Source organism: Bactrocera dorsalis, chromosome 2 (genome assembly GCF_023373825.1).
Source record: "Bactrocera dorsalis isolate Fly_Bdor chromosome 2, ASM2337382v1, whole genome shotgun sequence".
Classification (NCBI taxonomy): Eukaryota; Metazoa; Arthropoda; class Insecta; order Diptera; family Tephritidae; genus Bactrocera; species Bactrocera dorsalis.
Genome location: NC_064304.1, coordinates 68,861,714 through 68,887,418, shown reverse-complemented (window position 1 = coordinate 68,887,418; position 25,705 = coordinate 68,861,714). Strand labels below are relative to the sequence as shown.

Sequence of the window (25,705 nt, the reverse complement as noted above, 5' to 3'; positions counted from 1 at the left end):
TACACCAACTGGACTTTGGACGCAACTAACTTTCGAAAGGTACTGACCGGCAACCTAGATAACCCTCACAACCCTAATAGGGATTAGTTACTCCGTTGAAACAACAACAAAAACTGATTTAGCTCCGAGTGACTCTGCTCCGAAGAAACCGTTTTGAGTCAGTCGAAGACATTACGCATGAATCGCTACGCGCATTGAGGGCTATCCCTTGAAAATGGTGCCAAGAAGGTTTACTTTGAGGGAAATTACATAGATTTTGAATGAACAAAGTCTCACTATTTTTTGTATTCATTATGGTCAGATAAGGAAATTTTAAACACTTAAAGAACAATTTAAAACAAAGTACCGAAAATTTAGTTTAAACAAGACAACGACCTCAAATATGCAACGGATATTGTAAGGTTGTGGCTTCTTCATAACTTCTGATACCCCTGTTTGTTTTGCAAGGTTTTAAATAATTATCTGAACACATGCGCAATTTCTGCCAATGGTCTATGTTATACTCGTATCGGGTTTATTTTAGAGCTTTATTGTGCAATTTAATAATATTTTGCCTTTCACCCTTTTCATTTTTTGTCGTACCGCCATTACTACCAAAACCGCAAAATGTTTAAAATCTATAAATTAAAGCTAAATTTAAATATTAAAATTGTTCTTACTATAAAAATGAGTTTTTATTTAAATTCGTCGTGTGTCCGATACAAGTCCTGTGATCTATGATATTGGCTATCTGTGGGATATGAGCAATTTGCTTACTGAGAGCATTATTATAATAAATTTCGATTATTTAAGCAATAATTCTTAAGATTTGAAGTAATAACCTTTTATTTTGCAAAAGACCTATGGCGTAGGGTATACAAGTATGTAAAAGTCTCAACGGTTACACTGCTTGTAGTGGCTATAATAATTATATCCTTCTATCATTGTGATATAAAGTATAAGAGCAATTACTTCAAATTATATTAAATTCATAGGATAAGCAACTAAAGCAATAATATCTGTGTATCTTACTTGTTCTTCGAATCACTTTCCAAAAGTTGCAGTTTATAATAAGAGTTTTTATTGCGTTGAATATCTGTTAATCCGAGGACAACACTATACTTGCAATTTTTATCCAAATAAACATGAGCGACGTCTTGTAAGCCACTTTCGGGATCTACGGCCGATCCGTCTTTGATCTTTAAGGTCATTGATTTCGCAACAGATTTAGTATAAATACTTTTTGACTTCTTCGTATTGGCTTCTTCTTGCACTATACGGGAGTTTGGATCAGTACCCCAATCGCAAAGAGTAGTGCTACTGATATAATTAATTGCGTTTGTAGGATTACTTTCGACCAAATCTAGGTAATCTATTGGTATAATATGAATACCAAGTTCTTTCGCCTTTTTCATGCGGCTTCCCATATTTTCCACTTCATGTTTTGATGAAAACACGGCAACAATATTTTCAGACAGTTTTGATATAATTTCGCCGCCCAGCTTATTCAATTGTGTTTTCAATTTGTTTTCAGCTTCCTTTGGACCCACATAAGCAAACTTTAAATTGTATAGAGGTGGTGTTTCCCGTTTCACTTTAGGTCTAAAAGAAAATAAGTAGTAAGGTGTAATTTAATTTATTATTAACATCAGTCATTTCCCACTTTATCGGAAATACCCATCATTTTAAAATTTGTTTAAAATGTTTAAAACGGATATATAAACAAATTATACCAATTAGTACCAAATTTTGTACAAAACAAGGAATCATTTGATATTAGAGCTACACCTGCGGCCACCCACAACTTACCACTTTAATTTCTTAATCTTTTTTGAATTTTTTCGTTCTCTTGGATTTTTTTAAATTTTTTTTTATGGATTTAGTAAGCTCAAATACACAATTTTAAATTACCTAAATATAATTTTAGTCTTAAATTTTTCTCGTTTAATGAATAAAACACAAAAGACCTTGCTTGCTTTTTTGCTTGTACAGAAGCGATTTATTTTATAAGTTTTTAAATTAATAACGCGACAAAAAGTTTCTTCCTCCCATACTTTTATCAAAATTATTTTTAGTTCTATTCTACTTTTAGGCTTGTGTTGATCAATCTTACATTTCATTAAGAGCCATAGGTGTTCAATGGGATTCAAGTCGGGAGAGTTTCCTGGGCAATCCATATGCTGAATTCCCAGGTCTGCGAACATCTTCATCACCTGTACACAAATTATAAAAGTTTTTTAAATCATTTGTTAGCTGTTGGCTAGGGATTGATAATAGTTTGTTATTACAAAAAAAAAAAATTACTGATTTTGCGCAGTTGCATGGAACTGAGTAATCATGGAAAACAGCATGAGATGAATGCCCATATTTCGATTCTATATATGGCACGATGCCATCCGCTATGACCTATTTACATCGTTCTGCGTTCATTATACGGTCAATAAATAATAAAGGTGCGTAAAAAGAGAAGCATCCCCAAATCATCTGACTTTCAGGATGCTTCACTGTCCTTATTACGAAGTTTTCCTTAAATCTCTCTCCCGCAAAACGTTGCACATACAGCACAGTTTAAGTTAAATTTGCTTTCATCCGACTATATAACATTTCTCAATTCTTCTACAGCTTTTTAAAGCGATGCGACGAATAAAACTAGAACTACGCGCTTTCAGCGTCAACTAGCGAAAATACCGCAAGACTTTTTTGACAACCCAAAAACCCAGAAACTGAAATTCTTAATTTTTCTAAATTTGTTTCATCAAAATCGGACAAGTGGTTCGCGAGTTATGTTAAACTACGTTTTTGCCAAAGTGTTACAACTAAGCGAAAAAACATCAAGATAAGGAAAAAATGTAAAAGGTCATAAAAAAACTGACACATACGAACGCCAAACCCTTTGAGGGTTTTACTATACTGACCTAGTACCATCACCCTGACTTGGAATTTCTCACCCCCCAGAATAGCTGTTGTACTGTGTATTTTGAGCTCATTTTGAAACCCTTACTAACTTTCACGCGATTTAGTCAACAACTGAATGAGTTTACGATACCGCGAAAGTACCACTATGAAGTATCGCTAAATATGCGTTCACTTGAAAATTTTGAATGGTAAGGTGTGCGTGGCCGCATGTGTATATCCTATAGTGGTCTAATCTGAACAATTCGGAGATCATATGCCTTTGACGATAATACACGGCAAAAATATTGAGCACATCTCGTCAAAAAGTTTTCCATAAAGGCACTTGATTCCGATTCTTCAATTTGTATGCCTGCTATATATATGCTGCTTTAATCCGATCTTCGGAGATTGGACCATTGCATTAGAAGATAATCCATCCCGAATTTATTGAAGATATCTCGTCAAATGAAAAAAGTTTTCTATTCAAGCATTTAATTTCCAGTTTCCTTCTGGGTGTTACAAACTTCGTGGCAAACTTAATTTATTCTCTTTGGGGTTACTTTTTCATTCTTAACTCAATTCCTATGATACACTTTCTCGTTGTTTAATTTTTTAGAACCCTTTCCTATATAAGGATTTTCGGTCTTACGTTGACTAAAAACGTCAATTGTATTTAGTTAATAGGCCTTAATTTATATTAAAAAGATTTCAAAATCAAGTAAATAGATATTAAGAAATGCTAAAATTTTGTGATAGTTGTACGCAGAAAACAATTTCGTGACCAACTTCATGGATTCGTGGATTCGCGTAAAAAAAATTGTATTTACGATTAGGGACAATTTTCGAATATGGTGTTTTCTATGTAATCCTGCGTTTTTCTTAACATATATAGTATTCTCAAGCTATTTTATAAATATTCGTCTGGATGTTTGAAAATGTTATATTAGGTAAAATTTTTATAGCACATGTTGTGCATAAGAAGCTAAGAAATCATTAAAAAAAAGCGGACTGGATACGAAAACTTTTTAGTTAAGAATAAAGTTTTCAAATTTTATTGTCGCTGAATTAAATTGTACATACATATGTACCTCATAAACTGAATGCATTTCTTTAAAAATACTGTTTTATTATAGGCAGCCAAACAATTTTTCTATTTTATAAATTAGGTTTACAATATACATATGTATATATAAGGAATCTATTAGAAGACCACTATATTTGTTAATGAATTATATGGAATTTAAAATTGTGGCATTGGCGTGGTTGCCTTTCGATTTTGCCCATTTTCACAATGTATCATAAGAATGTCAGTATACTCATAACTCATACCATTATACCGAAATTTGATTAAAATTAGTTAATTCGAATTATCAAATTTCACCTATAGGTGGATAGTACTGAAAGGTTTTGTCTTCAGCAAGTTAGGCTGATGTAGTTTTAATTTATGGCATATACCATCTGATAAAATTTTACCTGTACTGACATAAAAAAATAATTTAATCTATTTTACACCCCTATATCGGAAGGTTATACGTACTACTTGAAAATGTAGATAACAATGCTGAATTTACAGTTTTAGGAAGCATTTGTAATTTTTTGTGTCCTCTTATAAGATTCGATCTTAGGGATTGGTTAAGTAATACGTAGTTTAAGATAAAAGGTAGTTTATTTTAATATAGTTCTGGTAACAAGTAATCAGTATTTATTTGTTCATAATTTTAGATACAAGTTATATAGCTATTTTTAGGGATTAATATTTATATGAAATATTTCCAGGACTACAATAATGTTGATATTTTTTTGTGTACCTAAGTACCAAGACTCGCAAACGTAAATCACATCTTTCACAGAGACACCTGAAAATTTATTATCACGCTGAACACAACAAGCAGCATGTCAGGCAGAAGTCAAAGCTAGAGAAACTTATAAACAAACAGATGCGTTAGGAAATTGCTATCCGCATAACTTTCGACGAGCATCATATATACCTGAAGAGGCAATTTTTTGGCGTGAAGAAAACGCAGCGCTCAACATGAAGGAGTGAGCGATTAACTGTTCAACAATTTCTGCATAACAATAAAATATTGATCCGAGAATGACGCACTACGTTGCGGGCGCTGACCCCTCAGCTCCGACAGATATCGTGATGCGGAATTACCATGAATCTCTCACCATAATTATAGGCACTCAACCATATTATGATGCTATACGTATCATTCAAACCAACGCAAATAGAAAGGTAGCCTGCATCGACTTTCACTCATTCCAGATCTTCTTTTTCTTTACTGGCGTAGACAGCGCTTACGCGATTATAGCCGAGTCAACAACAGCGCGCCAGTCGTTTCTTCTCTTCGCTACGTGGCGCCAATTGGATATTCCAAGCGAAGCCAGGTTCTTCTCCACTTAGTCCTTCCAAGGAAGTGGAGGTCTTCCTCTTCCTCTGCTTCCCGCGGCGGGTACTGCGTCGAATACTTTCAGAGCTGGAGTGTTTTCATCCATCCGGACAACATGACCTAGCCAGCGTAGCCGCTGTATTTTAATTCGCTGAACTATGTCAATGTCGTCGTATATCTCGTACAGCTCATCGTTCCATCGAATGCGATATTCGCCGTGGCCAACGCGCAAAGGACCATAAACCTTTCACAGAACTTTTCTCTCGAAAACTCGCAACGTCGACTCATCGGTTGTTGTCATCGTCCAAGCCTCTGCACCATATAGCAGGACGGGAATTATGAGCGACTTATAGAGTTTGGCTTTTGTTCGTCGAGAGAGGACTTTACTTTTCAATTGCCTACTCAGTCCGAAGTAGCACCTGTTGGCAAGAGTAATCCTTCGTTGGATTTCCAGGCTGACATTGTTGGTGGTGTTAATGCTGGTTCTTAAATAGACTAAATTATCTACAACTTCAAAGTTGTGACTGTCAACAGTGACGTGAGAGCCAAGTCGGGAGTGCGACGACTATTTGTTTGATGACAGGAAATATTTCGTCTTGCCCTCGTTCACTGCCAGACCCATGTGCGTTGCTTCCTTGTTCAGTCTGGAGAAAGCAGAACTAACGGCACGGGTGTTGAGACCGCTGATATCAATATCATCGGCATACGCCAGCAGCTGTACATTTTTATAAAAGATTGTACCTGCTCGATTAAGTTCTGCAGCTCGAATAATTTTCTCCAGCAGCAGATTGATGAAGTCGCACGATAGAGAGTCGCCTTGTCTGAAACCTCGTTTGGTATCGAACGGCTCGGAGAGGTCCTTCCCGATCCTGACGGAGCTTTTCGTGTTGCTCAACGTCAGTTTACACAGCCGTATTAGTTTTGCGGGGATACCAAATTCAGACATCGCGGCATAAAGACAGCTCCTTTTCGTGCTGTCGAAAACATCTTTGAAATCGACGAATAGGTGGTGAGTGTCGATTCTCTTTTCACGGGTCTTTTCCAAGATTTGGCGCATGGTGAATATCTGGTCGGTTGTTGATTTACCAGGTCTGAAGCCACACTGATAAGGTCCAATCAGTTTGTTGACGGTGGGCTTTAATCTTTCACCCAATACGCTCGATAGAACCTTGTACGCGATGTTGAGGAGGCTTATCCCACGGTAGTTGGCGCAGATTGTGGGGCATCCTTTTTTATGGATTGGGCATAGCGCACTTAAATTCTAATCGTTGGGCATGCTTTCATCCGACCATATTTTACAAAGAAGCTGATGCATGCTCCTTATCAGTTCTACGCCGCCGTGTTTGAATAGCTCGGCCGTCAATCCATCGGCTCCTGCCGCTTTGCTGTTTTTCAGGCGGGCAATTGCTATTCGAACTTCTTCATGGTCGGGCAATGGAACGTCTGCTCCATCGTCATCGATTGGGGTATCGGGTTCGCCTTCTCCTGGTGTTGTGCGTTCACTGCCAATTAGCAGGCTGGAGAAAGGTTCCCTCCATAATTTAAGTATGCTTTGGGCATCGGTGACTAGATCACCTTTGGGGGTTCTACAAGAGTATGCTCCGGTCTTGAAACCTTCTGTAAGTCGCCGCATCTTTTCATAGAATTTTCGAGCATTACCCCTGTCGGCCAGCTTATCAAGCTCTTCGTACTCACGCATTTCGGCCTCTTTCTTTTTCTGTCTACAAATGCGTCTCGCTTCCCTCTTCAACTCTCGGTATCTATCCCATCCCGCACATGTTGTGGTCGATCGTAACGTTTCGAGGTAGGCAGCCTGTTTTCTCTCCGCTGCGACACGGCACTCCTCGTCGTACCAGCTGTTCTTTTGCACTTTCCGAAAACCAATGGTTTCGGTTGCAGCTGTACGTAAGGAGTTTGAAATGCCGTCCCACAGTTCCCTTATACCGAGTTGTTGACGAGTGCTCTCAGAGAGCAATAGTGCAAGCCGAGAAGAAAATCGTTCGGCTGTCTGTTGTGATTGCAGCTTCTCGACGTCGAACCTTCCTTGTGTTTGTTGGCGTGCGTTTTTTGCTGCACAGAGGCGGGTGCGAATTTTGGCTGCAACAATATAGTGGTCCGAGTCGATGTTAGGACTCGGAGCGCACGCACATCTAAAACACTGGAGCCGTGTCTTCCGTCTATCACAACATGTTCGATCTGGTTGGTGGTTTTTCGATCCGGAGACAGCCAGGTAGCTTGATGTATCTTCTTATGCTGGAATCTAGTACTACAGATAACCATATTTCGGGCCCCGGTGAAGTCGATCAGCCTCAACCCATTTGGGGATGTTTCCTCGTGGAGGCTGAATTTACAGCTTTGAAATCGAGGCTGAATTTACCGACCGTAGTGCCAAAGATACCTTCTTTGCCCACCCTGGCGTTGAAGTCGCCAAGCACGATTTTGACATCGTGGCGGTGGCATCTCTCGTAAGTGTGCTCCAAGCACTCATAAAAGGTATCTTTGGTCACATCGTCCTTTTCTTCCGTCGGGGCGTGGGCGCAAATCAGCGATATGTTGAAGAACCTCGCTTTGATGCGGATTGTGGTTAGACGCTCATTCTCCGGAGTGAATGATAGTACTCGGCGCCGGAGTCCGTCGCCATTCGTAAACAGACCACGCTATTTGCATGAGTATACTCAAGACGCATTTTTATATGTAATTACGACAGACCGGACCTATTCATTACGATGACATTTAACTAAGCCTGGCCCGAAATAAGTAAGGAGTTGATGGCCGTTCAAAAACCAACGAACCGACACTACATCGTTGCTAGGGTTCTTCTTCTTTTTCTTCTTTATTGGCGTAGACACCGCTTACGCGATTATATCCGATTACTTTCAGAGCTGGGGTGTTTTCGTCTATTCGGACAGCATGACCTAGCCGGCGTTGGCCAACGCGCAAAGGACCATAAATCTTTCTCAGAACTATTCTCTCGAAAACTCGCAACGTCGACTCATTAGTTGTTGTCATTGTTCAAGCCTCTGCACCATATAGCAGGACGGGAATAATGAGTGACTTACAGAGCTCGGTTTTTGTTCGTCGAGAGAGAACTTTACTTCTCAATTGCCTACTCAGTCCGAAGTAGCACCTGTTGGCATGGGTTATCCTGCGCTGAATTTCCAGGCTGTCATTGATGGTGGGGTTTACACTGGTTCCTTAATAGACGAAATTATCTACAACTTCTGGCTGGAATTTTTCGTATGAAGGTAAGGAAAACTTGTGACTCTCTTCACTAAAGGTCAGGTGTTCGGTAACGTACAGTGTTTTATGCACTCCATTGGCCGATATGTAAGTACATCAAAGACACCCAACTGTGACCCATCTTGCCGTGCGACTCCAAAACCGATGAGTTGCAACACTGCCTATTACCACCCTCACTCATTCTTCCACCTGTACCCGAAAAACGACATTTCTTAGACGTTGCTCTATGTAGAAGTGCAAAAGTGTTACACACGGAAAGCATCACCAAAAATGGAAACGTCACGTGCAGGGCACACCGGCCAACGGTTAACCTGAGATGAAAGTCTCAGATGCCATTGTTGGAATTTATACCACACACAAAAACACTCAAAGGCGTCTGACTATAATCCGCAGTCCTACCAGTTAACAAACGCTCAAAATCGTCAATGGGCAGGAAAAGGTTTGTTCCTAAAAGCATGTAGAGCCATAGGGCTGCTTGAACACGACGGCCAACAAGAAGCAAGGACTGTCATTTCATCCACATTTCAAAGAATGTTCTTTCGAATGATAATAAATATTCCCCATTAAATCTGAAGTTTTTGTGTTTTTTTTTTTTAAGTGGGGAATCTTAAAATGGATCATCCTTTAATTATCAAACTTTTAACATCTGAAGGAAGTGTACCACTACTCAACAAATCGGTAAATTGGTTTTTCTTAAGCTAGTAGTTAGTGACATCTATGCTAAATTTCACGTCAAAATATTCATTAGTATTTGACATACGCGTTTTTTAGGCTCTAATAGTGAGTTTTTCGAATTTTACTACAAGATGTGTACCAAACTAAACAGAACCTTAAAAAAAAACAGATCATATGGTTTTTTCTGCAAAATCAATTTATTTTGATCAAAATAGTCTCCTTCTACTTTAATACAGCTTTTTTCACGGTCCAAAAGCATGTCGAACGAGTGTTTTAGCTCGTTGGCCAGTATGCCGGTGCTAGCCTTTTGAATGGCCTCTACATCTGCATAACGCTTTCTTTTTTATTTAATTTAATTAATTTTTGGTCAAATAATTGGTCACAATCATCGCCATAAAATTGTTTCATCAATTGGAACGTTTCGGCAAAAGTTTTACCAATTTTAAAACAAAATTTAATGTTGGCTATTTGTTCGAAGCTCATTTTCGCACCTATAACACAAACATATTTACATGCAATAACTTTACTTCCAATCGATGGAATGTCATGAAATTCTCACTGGACAATCGATAAAGATAGTACATCTAACGCACCAGTCGACATATATGTAAATGGTGCCACCAGGGGACGCTAGATTCAAAATGTCCTGTTTACTTTGGAACACAACTTGTACGTCTGAATTTATTAAATAAAGATTATTATATACTCATGTATATTAAAACAACATAATTGTTATGTTTTTCTCTGAAATTAAAAGGTTCGTTGAAAATATCTCATTGAGGTCAAAAAATTTAATGAAAAACATGAAAGAACTTGATTGATGTAAAATAATACGTTTCCGTTTTTGGAACACCATCTATTATTTTTAATTGTTAAAGATACTAGATCATAAAAAAATTTGAGGTGTTGACGACAATGATTTTGTTAGATCTTTGCCTTAATTCTAAAAATTTTCCAATTAATCCTAACATTAACCCTAGAATCCTACTTGGAGTGATTGCTGCAGCACTCTATACGTTTTGTCGACAACCGTAGACGTTTCACAATAAAACTAAGAAAGGAGTCGATGTGTTTGACGCAAGGGCAAAATATACTCTGTTCAAAGAAAAATAAAACGTTAGTCCATGTGCCTGTTCTATGGGCTATTGAATAGAGTTGACATCAAATCTAGGATGCTCTACAAATACTAAAAAGCAAATAATAAACCTCATAGTAAGACTTTTTCATAATTTTAAAACCTTTAATTTATTCTCCAAAATTTGTCATCCTCCTCAAAGTAATCCTTCTTTGCCTCAATACACTTGGGCCAACGTTTTTTTCAATCCTCAAAATTTCCAGAATAGCCATTAATGCGCGTATCGAGTCACGTTTAATATCTTTAATTAACTCGTTTGAGCTTGCTGAATAGCCAGACGTCACACGGAGCGAATTAGGCGAGTGCGGTGCTTGTGGCAAAATTTTGGTTGAAAATTTGACGAAAAACTCACGAAGTAACAATGCAGTATGCCACGGTGAAAAACACGTTTACGAAACGTTGGGCCGGTCGGAAGGTATTCGGAGTGCACCCCACCTTGATAATCGAAGAATCGTCAACATAACGCTAATTTTTGACCTGCTTTAACGTAATTCTTTCGGCTTCGGCTCTCATTTGCCGCGATATTTGTCTGTCTGTTTGTTCCGATTCCGCCTTTTTAAGGGTAGTAAGCATAGATCCAAAACTCAATGCCAGTAATAATACGTTTCATGGCATCCTGGTAGTCGAAATACATTTTTTCACAGACGTTAACGCGACGCTGCTTTTCGAAAAAATTTAGTGATTTTGGAACCAATCGTGCTTTCACCTTTCTTAGGCCGAAAAGATCTTTCAAAATGGTTTTCTCTGATCCTTCCGATCATTCCAGTAAAATCTCTAGCTGTAAATCGTAGATTCTCAAGCACCAATTCCTCAATTTTATTAATATGTTGATTATCAGTTGCAGGATGGAGTCATGTGTAGAAGTTCACGCAAGTGAGGAAAGTTCTCTGATCGCCATTCACTTGGGAGGGGCCAGAAACGATTCTTTTACATATGATTCAAGCAGCTCACGACTTCCGGTCTTGGACCAAGTATCCTCTGGGTAGCCTAAGAACATCCGTTTGCAGGTGAGCTAAAGTGAGAAAGCGAAATATCCCCTACTTAGGGTTGTGCGCTGGGTTTGGGACCCGCCACGTAAAAAACACCCCCAATGAAAAACAACAATCAGCCTCGGATGAGAGACCCCCCTTTTGATGACGACCATGGCAAACAAAATAAGGACTACGAACTAAGGGCATGCACCTGGAATGTCCGGTCCCTTAATTGGGAAGGTGCCACTGCCCAGCTGGTAGATGTCCTCGTAAAGATAAAGGCTGACATCACCGCCGTCCAAGAAATGCGATGGACGGGACAAGGACAGAGACGAGTAGGTCCTTGTGGCATTTACTACAGTGGCCATATAAAGGAGCGCAAGTTTGGTGTGGGATTCGTGGTGGGAGAGAGACTCCGTCGCCGATTACTATCATTCACTGCGGTGAATGAACGTCTAGCCACAATCCGCATCAAAGCGAGGTTCTTCAACATATCGCTGATTTGCGCCCACGCCCCGACGGAAGAGAAGGACGATGTGACCAAAGATACCTTTTATGAGTGCTTGGAGCGCACTTATGTGAGATGCCCCCGTCACGATGTAAAAATCGTGCTTGGCGACTTTAACGCCAGGGTGGGCAAAGAAGGTATCTTTGGTACTACGGTCGGTAAATTCAGCCTCCACGAGGAAACATCCCCAAATGGGTTGAGGCTGATCGACTTCGCCGGGGCCTGAAATATGGTTATCTGTAGTACTAGATTCCAGCATAAGAAGATCCATCAAGCTACCTGGCTGTCTCCGGATCGAAAAACTACCAACCAGATCGATCATGCTGTGATAGACGAAAGACACGTCTCCAGTGTTTTAGATGTGCGTGCGCTCCGAGGTCCTAACATCGGGTTAGTTCGTAAACGCAGTAACTTGGTTGCACTGCATATTTGCAGGGGCAACGCGTTCGTCAAAAAAACCTGCGGCAATACTGCTCTTCGTCAAAAGTTTTTTAATGCATGCAGTTTGCAGCACTTCGGCAAATTGTCGCAGCCATTGCAGTAATTTTTTTGATACTGCGTAGAACCAAAGGCGAAATGGAAGAGCGAGTAAAATGATTTCTAATTCTACATATGTATGACTTTATTTTTTTTTATTATTAATATGATTATATAATAATAATAAGCCTTATTTACATTTAGATCCCACGAATTTTTTAAATCACTTTTTAGTAAAAGATTTCTTCTCTTTACATGTTTAATCTTTTTTTTATTGTAATTCAATAAAATATTCTCACTCTGAGTTTCCTGGTCATCAATAATTACGTTAATTAAAAATTCCATTTCTCTGGCGTTCGTAAATGCGAAAAAATTCTTCGCAGCACAATCGCAATGGCAAGGCAGTAGAATCGCAATGATTTTGCAGTAGCAACCACAGCCGGCAAGAATGCAGCAGGGTTGCACAAAATTACTGCGTTTACGAACTAACCCATCGACTCGGACTACTATTTTTTTGCAGCCAAGATTCGCACCCGCGTCTATGCAGCAAAAAACGCACGCCAACAAACAGAAGAAAGGTTCGATGGCGAAAAGCTGCAATCACAACACATAGCCGAACGATTTTCTACTCGGCTTGCACTCTTGCTCTCTGAGAGCACTCGTCAACAACTCGGTATAAGGGAACTGTGGAACGGCATTTCAAACTCCTTACGTACAGCTGCAACCGAAACCATTGGTTTTCGGAAAGTGCAAAAGAACAGCTGGTACGACGAGGAGTGCCGTGTCGCAGCGCAGAGAAAACAGGCTGCCTACCTCGCAACGTTACGATCGACCACAACATGTGCGGGATGGGATAGATACCGAGAGTTGAAGAGGGAAGCGAGACGCATTTGTAGACAGAAAAAGAAAGAGGCCGAAATGCGTGAGTACGAAGAGCTCGATAAGCTGGCCGACAGGGGTAATGCTCGAAAATTCTATGAAAAGATGCGGCGACTTACAGAAGGTTTCAAGACCGGAGCATACTCTTGTAGAACCCCCCAAGGTGATCTAGTCACCGATGCCCAAAGCATACTTAAATTATGGAGGGAACCCTTCTCCAGCCTGCTGAATGGCAGTGAACGCACAACACCAGGAGAAGGCGAACCCGATACCCCAATCGATGACGATGGAGCAGACGTTCCATTGCCCGACCATGAAGAAGTTCGAATAGCAATTGCCCGCCTGAAAAACAGCAAAGCGGCAGGAGCCGATGGATTGACGGCCGAGCTATTCAAACACGGCGGCGAAGAACTGATAAGGAGCATGCATCAGCTTCTTTGTAAAATATGGTCGGATGAAAGCATGCCCAACGATTGGAATTTAAGTGTGCTATGCCCAATCCATAAAAAAGGATGCCCCACAATCTGCGCCAACTACCGTGGGATAAGCCTCCTCAACATCGCGTACAAGGTTCTATCGAGCGTATTGGGTGAAAGATTAAAGCCCACCGTCAACAAACTGATTGGACCTTATCAGTGTGGCTTCAGACCTGGTAAATCAACAACCGACCAGATATTCACCATGCGCCAAATCTTGGAAAAGACCCGTGAAAAGAGAATCGACACTCACCACCTATTCGTCGATTTCAAAGATGTTTTCGACAGCACGAAAAGGAGCTGTCTTTATGCCGCGATGTCTGAATTTGGTATCCCCGCAAAACTAAAACGGCTGTGTAAACTGACGTTGAGCAACACGAAAAGCTCCGTCAGGCTGCTGGCGTATGCTGATGATATTGATATCATCGGCCACGACACCCGCGCTGTTAGTTCTCCTTTCTCCAGACTGAACAAGAAAACAATGCAAATGGGTCTGGCAGTGAACGAGGGCTGTCATCAGACAAACAGTCGTCGCACTCGCGACTTGGCTCTCAGGTCACTGCTGACAGTCATAACTTTGAAGTTGTAGATAATTTCGTCTATTTAGGAACCACTATTAACACCACCAACAATGTCAGCCTGGAAATCCAACGCAGGACTACTCTTGCCAACACGTGCTACTTCGGACTGAGTAGGCAATTGAAAAGTAAAGTCCTCTCTCGACGAACAAGAACAAAACTCTATAAGTCGCTCATAATTCCCGACCGCCTATATGGTGCAGAGGCTTGGACGATGTCAACAACGGATGAGTCGACGTTGCGAGTTTTCGAGCGAAAAGTTTTGCGAAAGATTTATGGACCTTTACGCGTTGGCCACGGCGAATATCGCATTCGATGGAACGATGAGCTGTACGAGATATACGACGACATTGACATAGTTCAGCGAATTAAAAGACAGCGGCTACGCTGGCTAGGTCATGTTGTCCGGATGGATGAAAACACTCCAGCTCTGAAAGTATTCGACGCAGTACCCGCCGGGGGAAGCAGAGGAAGAGTATGACCTCCACTTCCTTGGAAGGACCAAGTGGAGAAGGACCTGGCTTCGCTTGGAATATCCAATTGGCGCCACGTAGCGAAAAGAAGAAACGACTGGCGCGCGGTTGTCAACTCGGCTATAATCGCGTAAGCGGTGTCTACGCCAATAAGGAAGAAAGAAGAACATAAGTTGATGTTGAAGGCCGCCCTGGACGTGGTTCTTCATCAACGCATTTTCGACCGTCTTTGAATAATTTATACCAACTATAAAGACATATTTCTGACAAATGCTTATCACCGAAGGACTTTCCCAACATTCTGAACGTTTCGGCACCAGAAACTTTTATTCCGCACACAAAATTTAATGGAACTTCTTTTTTAATAATTTCATTCATCGCAAAACACCGGATGGACTTTATTTTGATGTGACATCACACACTCGGACGTTGTGGTTTCTGACCGAAAAACCGTGATCCGAAGACCAAGACTATGTGCGACAAGTGTAAAATTGCAGATTGATTTGAATACCAAGTAAAAGTACGTCAAAAGTTTTCTAACTGATTTATATTTTATAATTAAAAGGCTGATTTATGATCTCAATTTTTCATAATTTTCTAAATAAAACATGTTTTTTCATAAGGTTAATGTTGTATATTTTTTTTGAATTTTTTTATTATGGAATGCCATGAAACCTCTGCAGGGGAAGTATTCTTCTAGTTCTGTTTAATGTTTGGGTTACTCTAAAGCGTCTATGTCCATTAAAAAAAGCACACTACTATACGAGGGCTGTCCGATAAATAACCGACCTAACCATGATGCACGCGACTTTTTCAAAATTTTTTTTTTTTTATTTTTCTACAGTCTCCTTGTAACTCCACACACTTCTCCCAGCGATGCTCCCATCTCTGCAACCCTTCCAAATAGTACTTGGCGTCTTTGTCTGTAAAATACGGGTTCACGAAAGAGATTGCCTCCTCATTTGACGAAAATCTCTGACCGCCGAGCGCAATTTTAAGTTGAGGAAACAAAAAAAAAAGTCGCTTGGTGCTAGATCCGGTGAATAAGGTGGATGGTCAAACAGTTCGAACCGCAATTCGTGGATTTTCGCCATGGCGACTGTTGAGGTGTGAGATGGTGCGTTGTCTTGGTGGAACAAGACTATCTTTTTTTGCAAATGTGGCCGATTTTTCGAAATTTCTTCCTTTAGCTTGTCCAATAATGATGCGTAGTATGCTCCTGTTATAGTTTTTCCTTTTTCAAGATAGTCGATAAAAATAATTCCATGGCTGTCCCAAAAAACACTCGCCATCACTTTCCCAGCCGAATACACAGCTTTAGGTTTTTTTGGGGCTGGTTCCCCCTTTTCAATCCACTGTTTAGATTGGATTTTTGTTTCGGGCGTATAATAATGAATCCAAGTTTAGTATTTGCATTACCTGTTTATTCAATGCCAGTTCCAACAATATGAAATTTAACTACATATCTATAATTTATGCAAAACTTTTCTATTTTTTTATAAAATATTTTTATGTAAGGTGAACCATTGACCAATAATTTCCATAACCGATGTTTAATTTAAATTTGCAAATCCACTTCCTTTTCCCAGAGTAATATTAAATTTGTATACTTACTTGGTAGGTTCATTTTCCATTTTTCCATTCGTATTTTTTGAAACAACAGCAATACTTGGTGGATTATATTTAACAATGCGATGCTCAGTTTTGTTCTTAATTTCAGATAAAAAAACATACTTTTCCTTTAAGCTCTTTGGTACTTTACAAGGTTTACGTTCTGGGTCTTTTAAAATATTCGAACATTTTGTCCATTCCGTTAATTGGCCATTGCATAAATAACCTGATTTGCTAAATAATATCTCACAACTCTTACATTGAGGACATGGCAACAACGATCCAAAAGTCAACATATCTGCTAACTGATTTAACATTCTTTCCGAATCTCCGTTTGCAGGTTTTTGATTATTGTATTCCAGCAAGTAAATAATATCCTTTTTATGCATTTGGTTTACTACCAGATCACGAAGTTTAAATAACCGTTTTGACTGATTTTCTATTTGCTTATTCATGATTTCCTCTTCTATTTTGACATCTGGCTCAGTTTTAACCTTTTTAATTTTGCAGGCACTCCCGGCATCAATAGCCCTATTATAAACAAATAAATATATTTTCATAGTTCAACTTCCTAAAAAAACTTTGTTTACTTACGGTAGCAGTTTAAGGACAGTAGTTTGATCATCCTTTTTCAAACCTTTGAATCCCGGTACACAGTCGCCGCTTCCAAACCAACCAAGTTCATTACGTAACTGAACAAAGCATTCTACATGATGCCACAAAGGCTGACCTCCATATTTCATTCCAACTTCTGTGTCATATACTGTTTTTTTAATCCGTACTTGATCCTTTAAAATTTTTTGTTCACATCCACGGCATGTTGCCCTACTTGTCTTAGCGTACTCGATTCCAAAATCTTTAAGAGCATTCACTTCTGCAGTACCGCGTTTTTTTCCTTTTTTAGCACTACTATCAGCTGATACTTCGGAAGATTTTTCTGAAAGTACAATTGACATTTAACTTACATAAGGAAAAATAATAATTACAATAAAGTAGTTTTAAATAAGATTCAAGTAACAATTACAACATCATTAGACATTCACACAGCAAAAAGATTAACAAATTTTGAAAATTGGAGATTTCAGCGCCTCAAATTCGACATTTGACAGGGCTGCAGAGAGAAAACCCCGTTCATACAGAAATGTTTCCAATACTTCGTAAATTGTATAAGCCCAATTATAAATTCAATGTTTTTAAAGTAAGTCAGATACGACGTAGTGTTTTATGCTCTTATCACACTGGGTATAACAGATTTATTTTCAAAATCAATAATGTATAAATCAGTTTATTTATCGGACATATAAATACATAAACATAAATGTTAAGCTAAAAATATTGCTTGTAACATGAGTAACATCGTTGTGAACACCCCCGCTTTGAAAAAATGGGCTCGCCTTCCTCCACGAATAAAGCTGATTGGTTCATAAAAAAAAAAAAAAAAAAAATGGTGGCGTTTTAATTTGTAAGCCTTAATGCGCGGAATAGATTATTATCAAATGAATATGTCTAAAAATAGACTTGGCAATAGTATCTATGTATTTGTATCAAAAATGGGGTGAATTGGGTAAATACTTCCTTGAGCCCAAACATACCTAGTATAAAAATTTTCGAACTTCCGGGTGACTTTATACTGCATACAAGGTGTGTTCCAAAGTAAACAGGACTTTTTGATTCTAGCGCCACTGGTGTCACCATCTATATGTCGACTAATGCGTTAGAACTGCTATCTTTATCGATTGTCCAGTGGGAATTTCATGACATTCCATCGATTGGAAGTGAAGTTATTGCGTTTTAAGTGTCAGTATGTTTGCGAATCGGTGCGAAAATGAACTTCGAACAAAGAGCCAACATTAAATTTTGTTTTAAAATTGGTAAGACTTTTACTGAAACGTCTCAATTAATGAAACAAGTTTATGACGATGATTGCATATTCCGTAGCAGAGTGCACGAGTGGGTTCAACGTTTTCACAGTGGTCGTGAGGACATAAATGACGATCAACATGTGGGCCAATCAAAATCCGTGATCACCGGAAATTCCATCGAAACTGTGCGTGTATTCATCAAAAGTCAACCGAAATCATCATTGAATTTCATGGAAATGGAATTAAACATCGATTTATCGCATTTTGACCGAACATTTGAGCTTACGAAAGGTGTGTGGACGGATTGTTCCGCACAAATTGACCGACCAAAAAATGCGTCTCATCGATCGACGCTTGATCAAAATCACATTTTAACCATTAACCACTACCCGTATTCACCTGATATGGCATTGTGCGACTTCTTCCTTTTCTGAAAAGTGCATTTGCCCATGAAAGGGAAACGTTATGCAAACGTAGAGGCCATTCAAAAGGCTTGTACCGGCATACTGGCGGATATATCGGCCTACGAGCTAAAACACTCGTTCGACATGCTTTTGGACCGTGAAAAAAGCTATATTGAAGCAGAAGGAGACTATTTTGGATAAAATAAATTGATTTTGCCGAAAACCCATTGGTTCTGTTTTTTTAAGTCCTGTTTACTTTGGAAAGCACCTTGTATATCGGCCAATATTTGAATTATCTCTATGAAAATTACACAGCGTGTTTTGCTAAAATAAAACTTTAAACTTGTTTTAAATCGTATTAATTAAGAACTATATGCAAAAATAAAAACATGAAACCCTTTACTTGATAAGTTATACGAACTTTTCTTTTACCGCGCAGCAATAAATATGTTCACGTCGAATAAATACATTTTTACAAAGAGTTATACACTGTGTTATCTTAAAACTGACGAACTAAAAAGAAAGAAAGCTTCAGTAAGAAAAAGAAGCACTACCATAAGAAAGGACCGTACTATCTTGAGTCCATGTTTAAAAAACCCATCTAAAAACGCAGCCGAGATTAAAGCAGAGTTGCAGTAATTTCCTGGTAGACATATAATTTGTGATCTGAAACCATGACATGATACCCTGAAGTCAAGTCTGAAAACAAAATTTTACTATCACCCACAGATATTCCGTAACCTGCGGCTTTAGATTTTATAATACACAAATTTTCATTTTATTACATCATACGATCAAAGATTTATCCGGTTTAGACCGGTTCTGCCTGCTTGTTTGAAGTAAACAGCGTATTTTACCATCATTTTATTTTACAAAATTTCAGCATTTAATTTTGTATATTTGAAATAATAAATTATATGTTTGGTTTAATCTCATTTGCTATAGCTCCACGCATTATTGTACCAAGTACCATCATACGATTTTTATTTTACAAAATTTCAGCATTTAATTTTGTATATTTGAAATAATAAATTATATGTTTGGTTTAATCTCATTTGCTATAGCTCCACGCATTATTGTACCAAGTACCAAAATTTAAATCAGATAACCTACTTCTTATTTTGCATATAATTTTCGAAGCAAAAAGTTTCGAACCAGGTTATTTCTTTAAACTTCCTTATAAAAAGTAATTTCAATAATAACTTCAGTTTATGAACCACTGTTTCTTCAAACACATATGACCAAATGGATCTTATGAGAGTGCATTGTAAATAATTACCCAACAACCCTTCTACCACCCGCCAATCCTAGAATTTCCAACGACTCAGCTTAGTGCTCTCTCACACCGCAGGGTTGCCAGGCTCGATATACTGTAGTGATTATAAAAATTGTCTTCAATATATTTGAAATTTTCTTAAAATAACTCAAATTCAGAATCGAATGCTATTATTTACAAATATATAAACTAGTTTTAATAGTTTGGTTTCAGTTTTGATATTTTTTATTATGAAAAATTATAATTGAAAACTTAGATGTGTACAAAACTACATATGGGTATTGAGTAATGGCAACATTGTTCGAATGAAAACGAGAACAAAACGCTTGCCGCTCGTGGCGAAGTGAGAAGATGTTTCTGCCATTAACGTTTGTATTCTATTTGTGTGCTTAGCCACTCTCAATCAATAATGCCATACCGCGCAAATATTGTATATTTTTATTTGATGATTTCTTATATTTTTAAAAATATGTGTTCCCTTTCTATAGCGCATATTATTATTTTAATACATTTCCAGAGGCAACTTAGATTTTTAAAATTTAATAAAACAATTATAGAAAAAAATCTCAATTCTTTGAATATTTTGATAAAACAACCAAACTGAAATTATCACAAATCATATATTTATATAAGCATTTTCATTAAATGGAACTGCATTATGTTTAAACACAATATATAAATACAATGGTCACAAGTATCTTTTCTTTTTTATACATATATGCAGATATGCATATGTACGTATAAAAGCCCGCAACTTGAGAAAAGTTTTCCCAATTGTAACTAAAATGAATTTTTACAACTTGCATCACCACCATTAACTGATCTATCACTTATACAGTGGTGTGAACAAAATAGGAACAGTCATAAGGTGTTCTGAAGATTTAAAATATTGTTACAAAAGTAGTATTAAGTTGTATTTGTATTACTATATGCATCCCTGATTATGAACAATAGCTGTAGGTATATGGAATAGCATTTGTCTTGTTGTAGACATCTGGCGCCGCACTGTCTGCTTGTCTAGTTAAACAATTGCTGAGTCTGGCGCCGTATAGCCGTATGTTCTGGTAATTTCCAGACGCGATATTCTAGAAGGACACGTCGGCATCAGCGAGAAGTGCGTGGCTATATAAGCCGTGCCAGCGCCAACGTAATCATTCAGTGCTAAGAGTAAACTGCTATAGTGTAGACGAGTTGTGAAATAAAGAGTTGTTGAATTAAATTAAACAGTGTTTGTTTTATTTGTCAATCCAGAGATACGAACCTAACAAAGTAAACTAGCAAGCAGTAAATTCGTAACAATATGCTGTTTTCTTATTAAATAAATTTGTTTTTAGATACAGGTATAATTTATATATTTTATCCTAACAGTAACTAGAATTTCCCACCTTGCAAAGGTAAATAAAAACAAATTTTAATGCGAAACTCTAAGCCCTGCAAATTATGTTTACCTCTTTTTGTTCACACAACTGTACAATTCCGTTATTAAGTAAACTTCCGCTCTTTAATTTGTGTACAATGTCAGTATTGCCGCAACCACTCTGCGATGAACATTAAGTTACGGAGGAATGTAATTGATTTTTTCGCAACTTGTTATGCCCTTCTCTCCGTAAACTGATATTCCCTTCATCTAGCCCCCGTGCGCACTTTGCTAACTTTGCGGGCTAAAAATGTGCCCATCCCTAACTAACGGCGTCCCAATCGGTTACGTATTCTATGTTTGAGTTCACATTCTCTTACGTTTTTGATATTATTGTATTTAAGATTTTTATGTACAATGCCTAGGCAGTGCGTAAATAGTGCCAACAGTTTTTGTTATGGGCGGAGAACTTTTAAATCGCAAAAACGTAATTTTACTCCGCTTGTGCTAAAAGCATACGAACTGTATTTTGGCGTTAAAGTTGGCGACCAAGACATATATCGTTAGCTAAAATGCAAACGGCCCTAACTAACAAAAAAATCAAAATGGGTTTTTTGATTGATTATAATATATTTATTCAAACTACATGTTCATACAAAATTACAGAGTCATACGATTAAAAATAGTTGTTTTATTAACGAAATACAAAAGGCCCTTACTACAAAGTGTTCGTTTTGATAAATGCAAAGAGCCCTAACTACACACAACAACAAACACCACAAAATACAAACACGGCCTTGTCCCGTTACACCGTTTTGCTTTGTAATAGACAGCACAGTAAACACAATTAAAGTTTTTAGCAAACAGTACAAGTGTTTTTTCAGTTTTCTCAGTGTTTAACTATAATTGAATTGTTCAAATTTTAAGCAAATAAATTACATATCATTAATATGAATTCGGATAGTGAAAATATGTCGGAAAATAACGGGACATCTCGACAGGATAGAATATATAGAATACTAGCTGCATTGCCGTGCACATAGCCTGTGGAGACTCCACATTGCTCATAGCTTACTAGACATAGAATACTATCTAGTTTGCCTAGTTTGTCTAGTTTTAAATTTAATAAACTTATACAAGCATAAATCAAAATATTATTGCGCATTTTAAATATTATTTTTCCCAGAAGTACATTTGTAGAAAAAGGATCTTTCTCCCAGAAGTACATTTGTAGAAAAAGGATCTTTCTCCCAGAAATACATTTGTAAACAAAAGGATCTTAATCCTTTTTTTATTTTCCACATAAAAGATTTAAGCTACCTACCTCTCATTTACGTATATATACCGACGGAAGTTTTATTTCCGACGGCATTTCGCAAATGATAAAATACATTTTTCAAGAGCTCAAAGCATGCGCTACATCAGCTACATCAGAGATGTCCCGTAATTTAGCAAGTGGTGCAACCAGAAATGCGAATAATACTACAAAAAATGTGAGAGTTAATAACCAGTAAAAACGTATGGCAGGACAGAAATATCAAGGTTTATCTAAAGGAAATATGAGCTATAGAAAGCCCAGAGAAATGAAAGATGCGTGTAAGTCGAAGTTCTGTGAGAAAAGTTCCATTCGATTTTGCTCCCATTTTACAGAAGATACTCGTAAAGAAATTTTTGACTCGTTCTGGATAATGTCGTGGGATGAAAAAAAATTATATGTAACAAACCTCATTGAATGTTCCAAAACACAACGTGTAACTGTTGAAAATTCCAAACGCTCCAACACTAAATATTATTTTCTAAAGCACAATACAAATCGAATGCAAGTTTGTCGGCAAATGTTTCTATCAACTTTGGGCTTATCAGAAAAAATGGTACGTTGTTGGACCCAATCCAGTGGCTTACATTGCACCCAAAAGAGTCTAAAAACGCAAAATTCTGATCAAAATAAAGAAAGATTACACTATAAGAAAAGATGTAGCTACTTACAAAACTGGTTAGAAGATTTACCAAAGTTGGAGTCGCACTATCGTCGCAAATATACAACAAAAATATATTTTGAAGCAGATTTCAAAACATACAGACAGATTTATGAACTTTATTCTCAATCATGCGAGGAACATAAAAACAATGATATTGCTCGAGTATCATTTCCAATTTTTATGAATGTTTTTAAATCAAGCAATTACTCGTTATTTAAACCACGAAATGACCAGTGTGACTTATGTTTATCTTTTAAATCAAACAACTTGTCTCAGGATATATTTGACATTCACCGAAATGAAATTGAAAGGATGCGAAATGAGAAGCAAAATGATATCGAAAATGCCAAATTAGGTGCATTTCTACTATTTTGCATAGATATGGAGGCAGTTAAACTTTTACCACAGTCCAACGCCAGCTCCTCTTATTATAAAATGAAACTACAAGTTCACAACTTCATTATATACAATGTTATAAGTCGGTTTCAGCCCAAACGTAATTATCAGACACGTTTGGGATGAAACCGAAGGAACTCTTGTCTCATCAACGTTTACAATTGTTTTAAAACATTTAAAAACCCAACTTTTGAAACATCCTCACATTCACCACATAGTTATCTACTCTGATGGTTGTTCTTACCAAAACAGAAATGTTGTCCTTTCTAATGCGTTGCTCTCTTTATGTGTGGAAAAAGACATTACCATAGAACACAAATACTTAGTAGTAGGTCACACGCAAATGGAATGAGATTCCACTCATTCTCTTATTGAGAGACGAATCAAAAATAAACAAATACATTTGCCATTTCAACTAGTAGAATCAATAAGAGCAGCCCGGAAAAATCCTATGCCTCTACAAGTTCACCACTTAAACTACAAATATTTCCTCGATTACGAATCTGTTCCAATGAGGTATTCATCATTAGACCAGGTAAGGCACACTTTTAATTTCTAAGAAATTTTCCAAAACTTTATTGCTTATTAAATTTTTAGGAAGAAAAACAGGAGACCCTACTGTCAATAAGGTACGTGCATTGTCATACGAGCAGACTGGAATTATTTATTTTAAAACTGATATAAATGACGATTATGGCCAGCTACCTCAAAGAACTTCAAAACAATTCACAGTTGTCGAACCTTCCCAATTGCATCTGAGCAGACTAGCAATTCCTAATAAGAAATGGCAGCATCTGCAGGAGCTGAAAAAAGTACTACCAGCAGACTGTCATTATTTTTATGACAATATACCCTATGAAAATTAATTATTATACGAGAGTTGTTAATACACAAGCTAATAAAGTATAATTTACCGTTACCTCTGAACTGTACTACATATTTATTTAATCTTCTTGAATTAATTTTATTTTCATATACTAATTAATTTAATATATAATGCATTCAAAAAAATTTGGCAACCATGCTTAAATAAATTTTTCTTTATTTTGTTTTAAATATAATTATTAGCATCTACCTATTGTTATTACAGCGATATATTACTTCATTGAAAATGTATTGACAGGTTACTGACAAATAACAAAAAAATTGAATTGTAGTTAGGGCTTTTTGTTTCAGAAAATCAGGCGTCAAAAGGACGTAAGTAACATAACTTCTTAAATATTAAAAAAAAAACATTATTTTCTTTCAAATTTAAATTTGTAGTTGTTTTACAAGTTACATTGAAAAAAATTGCTCTAAACACATTAATATATATAGTTTTATACAGTTTTTTTGTTTCTCCTGTAAAGTAATGAAAATGTTAGATAGGGCCGTTTGCATTTTAGCTAACGATATATGTTGTAAAATGTGTGTAACATTGTTAACAGCTGGTTAAAAGGTTCAAAGTAGGTTAAAAAGTAAAATGTCCTTTGCAGTGCCAATGGCTTGGAGAGAATCTAAAGACCATGTTACAGACTTATATTTTTGTCTCACGAATATTAAGGGACTATACCAGTGTGACGCATGAAAAATTAAGCGATTTTCGTGAATTTTTTTAAGAGAAAGTACACGATTGAATATTTCAAACTTCTTTGAACGTTATAAGGAATATTTTCAGCTATATTTTAAGATTTTACTTTTTTACAAAAATGTTAAAAAACAACGGAGTTATGGGCTCTCTTCGGAGGTGCCAAAAAAAAAGTGCCCCAACTGCTGGCATGACTAAACTTAAAAATAAAAATAAAAATAAAGAAAATGGCGTAATTTTGAAAAAAAAAAATGTTTTTTTTTTTTACAAAAAAAATGTTTTTTTTTTTTTACAAAAAAATGGCAGTTTTTTTAATGCCAAATTGACAATTTTCCAATCAAATTTTCAAGCAATCAAAAAGATCGTATTGTATAGCAAATATATTCAACTATACCCAGTTTTAATTTGAAGTCGATCGGTAAATTTTTCGTTGAGTTATGATGTCAGCAGTTTTGAAAAAAGTCGTTTCGAGAAAAACGCGTTTAGAGTTTCACTTACATATATATGTTTGCACCTCTGAGCGGTCGCTGTTTACAACGCTGCCATTCAAAAATTATTCAAGATACGACCTTGT

At 37.2% G+C, this 25,705-nt stretch overlaps 1 protein-coding gene across 3 annotated transcripts in view; it reads right to left on the bottom strand.

Annotated features, from left to right (window-relative positions):
* LOC105227145 (poly [ADP-ribose] polymerase) overlaps positions 1 to 25,705 on the bottom strand; it is a 120,810-nt gene that overhangs the window by 21,899 nt on the left and 73,206 nt on the right. For 2 of the 3 annotated variants that reach the window (XM_049449904.1, XM_049449905.1), the window contains 3 exons: positions 16,885 to 17,227; positions 16,294 to 16,821; positions 1,012 to 1,581 (listed from right to left, as the gene is read on the bottom strand). In XM_049449904.1, coding sequence (XP_049305861.1) covers positions 1,012 to 1,581; positions 16,294 to 16,821; positions 16,885 to 17,227 — 1,441 coding nt within the window. The remainder of the gene's footprint in view (positions 1 to 1,011; positions 1,582 to 16,293; positions 16,822 to 16,884; positions 17,228 to 25,705) is intronic. The other variant, XM_049449906.1, reaches the window with a different exon arrangement.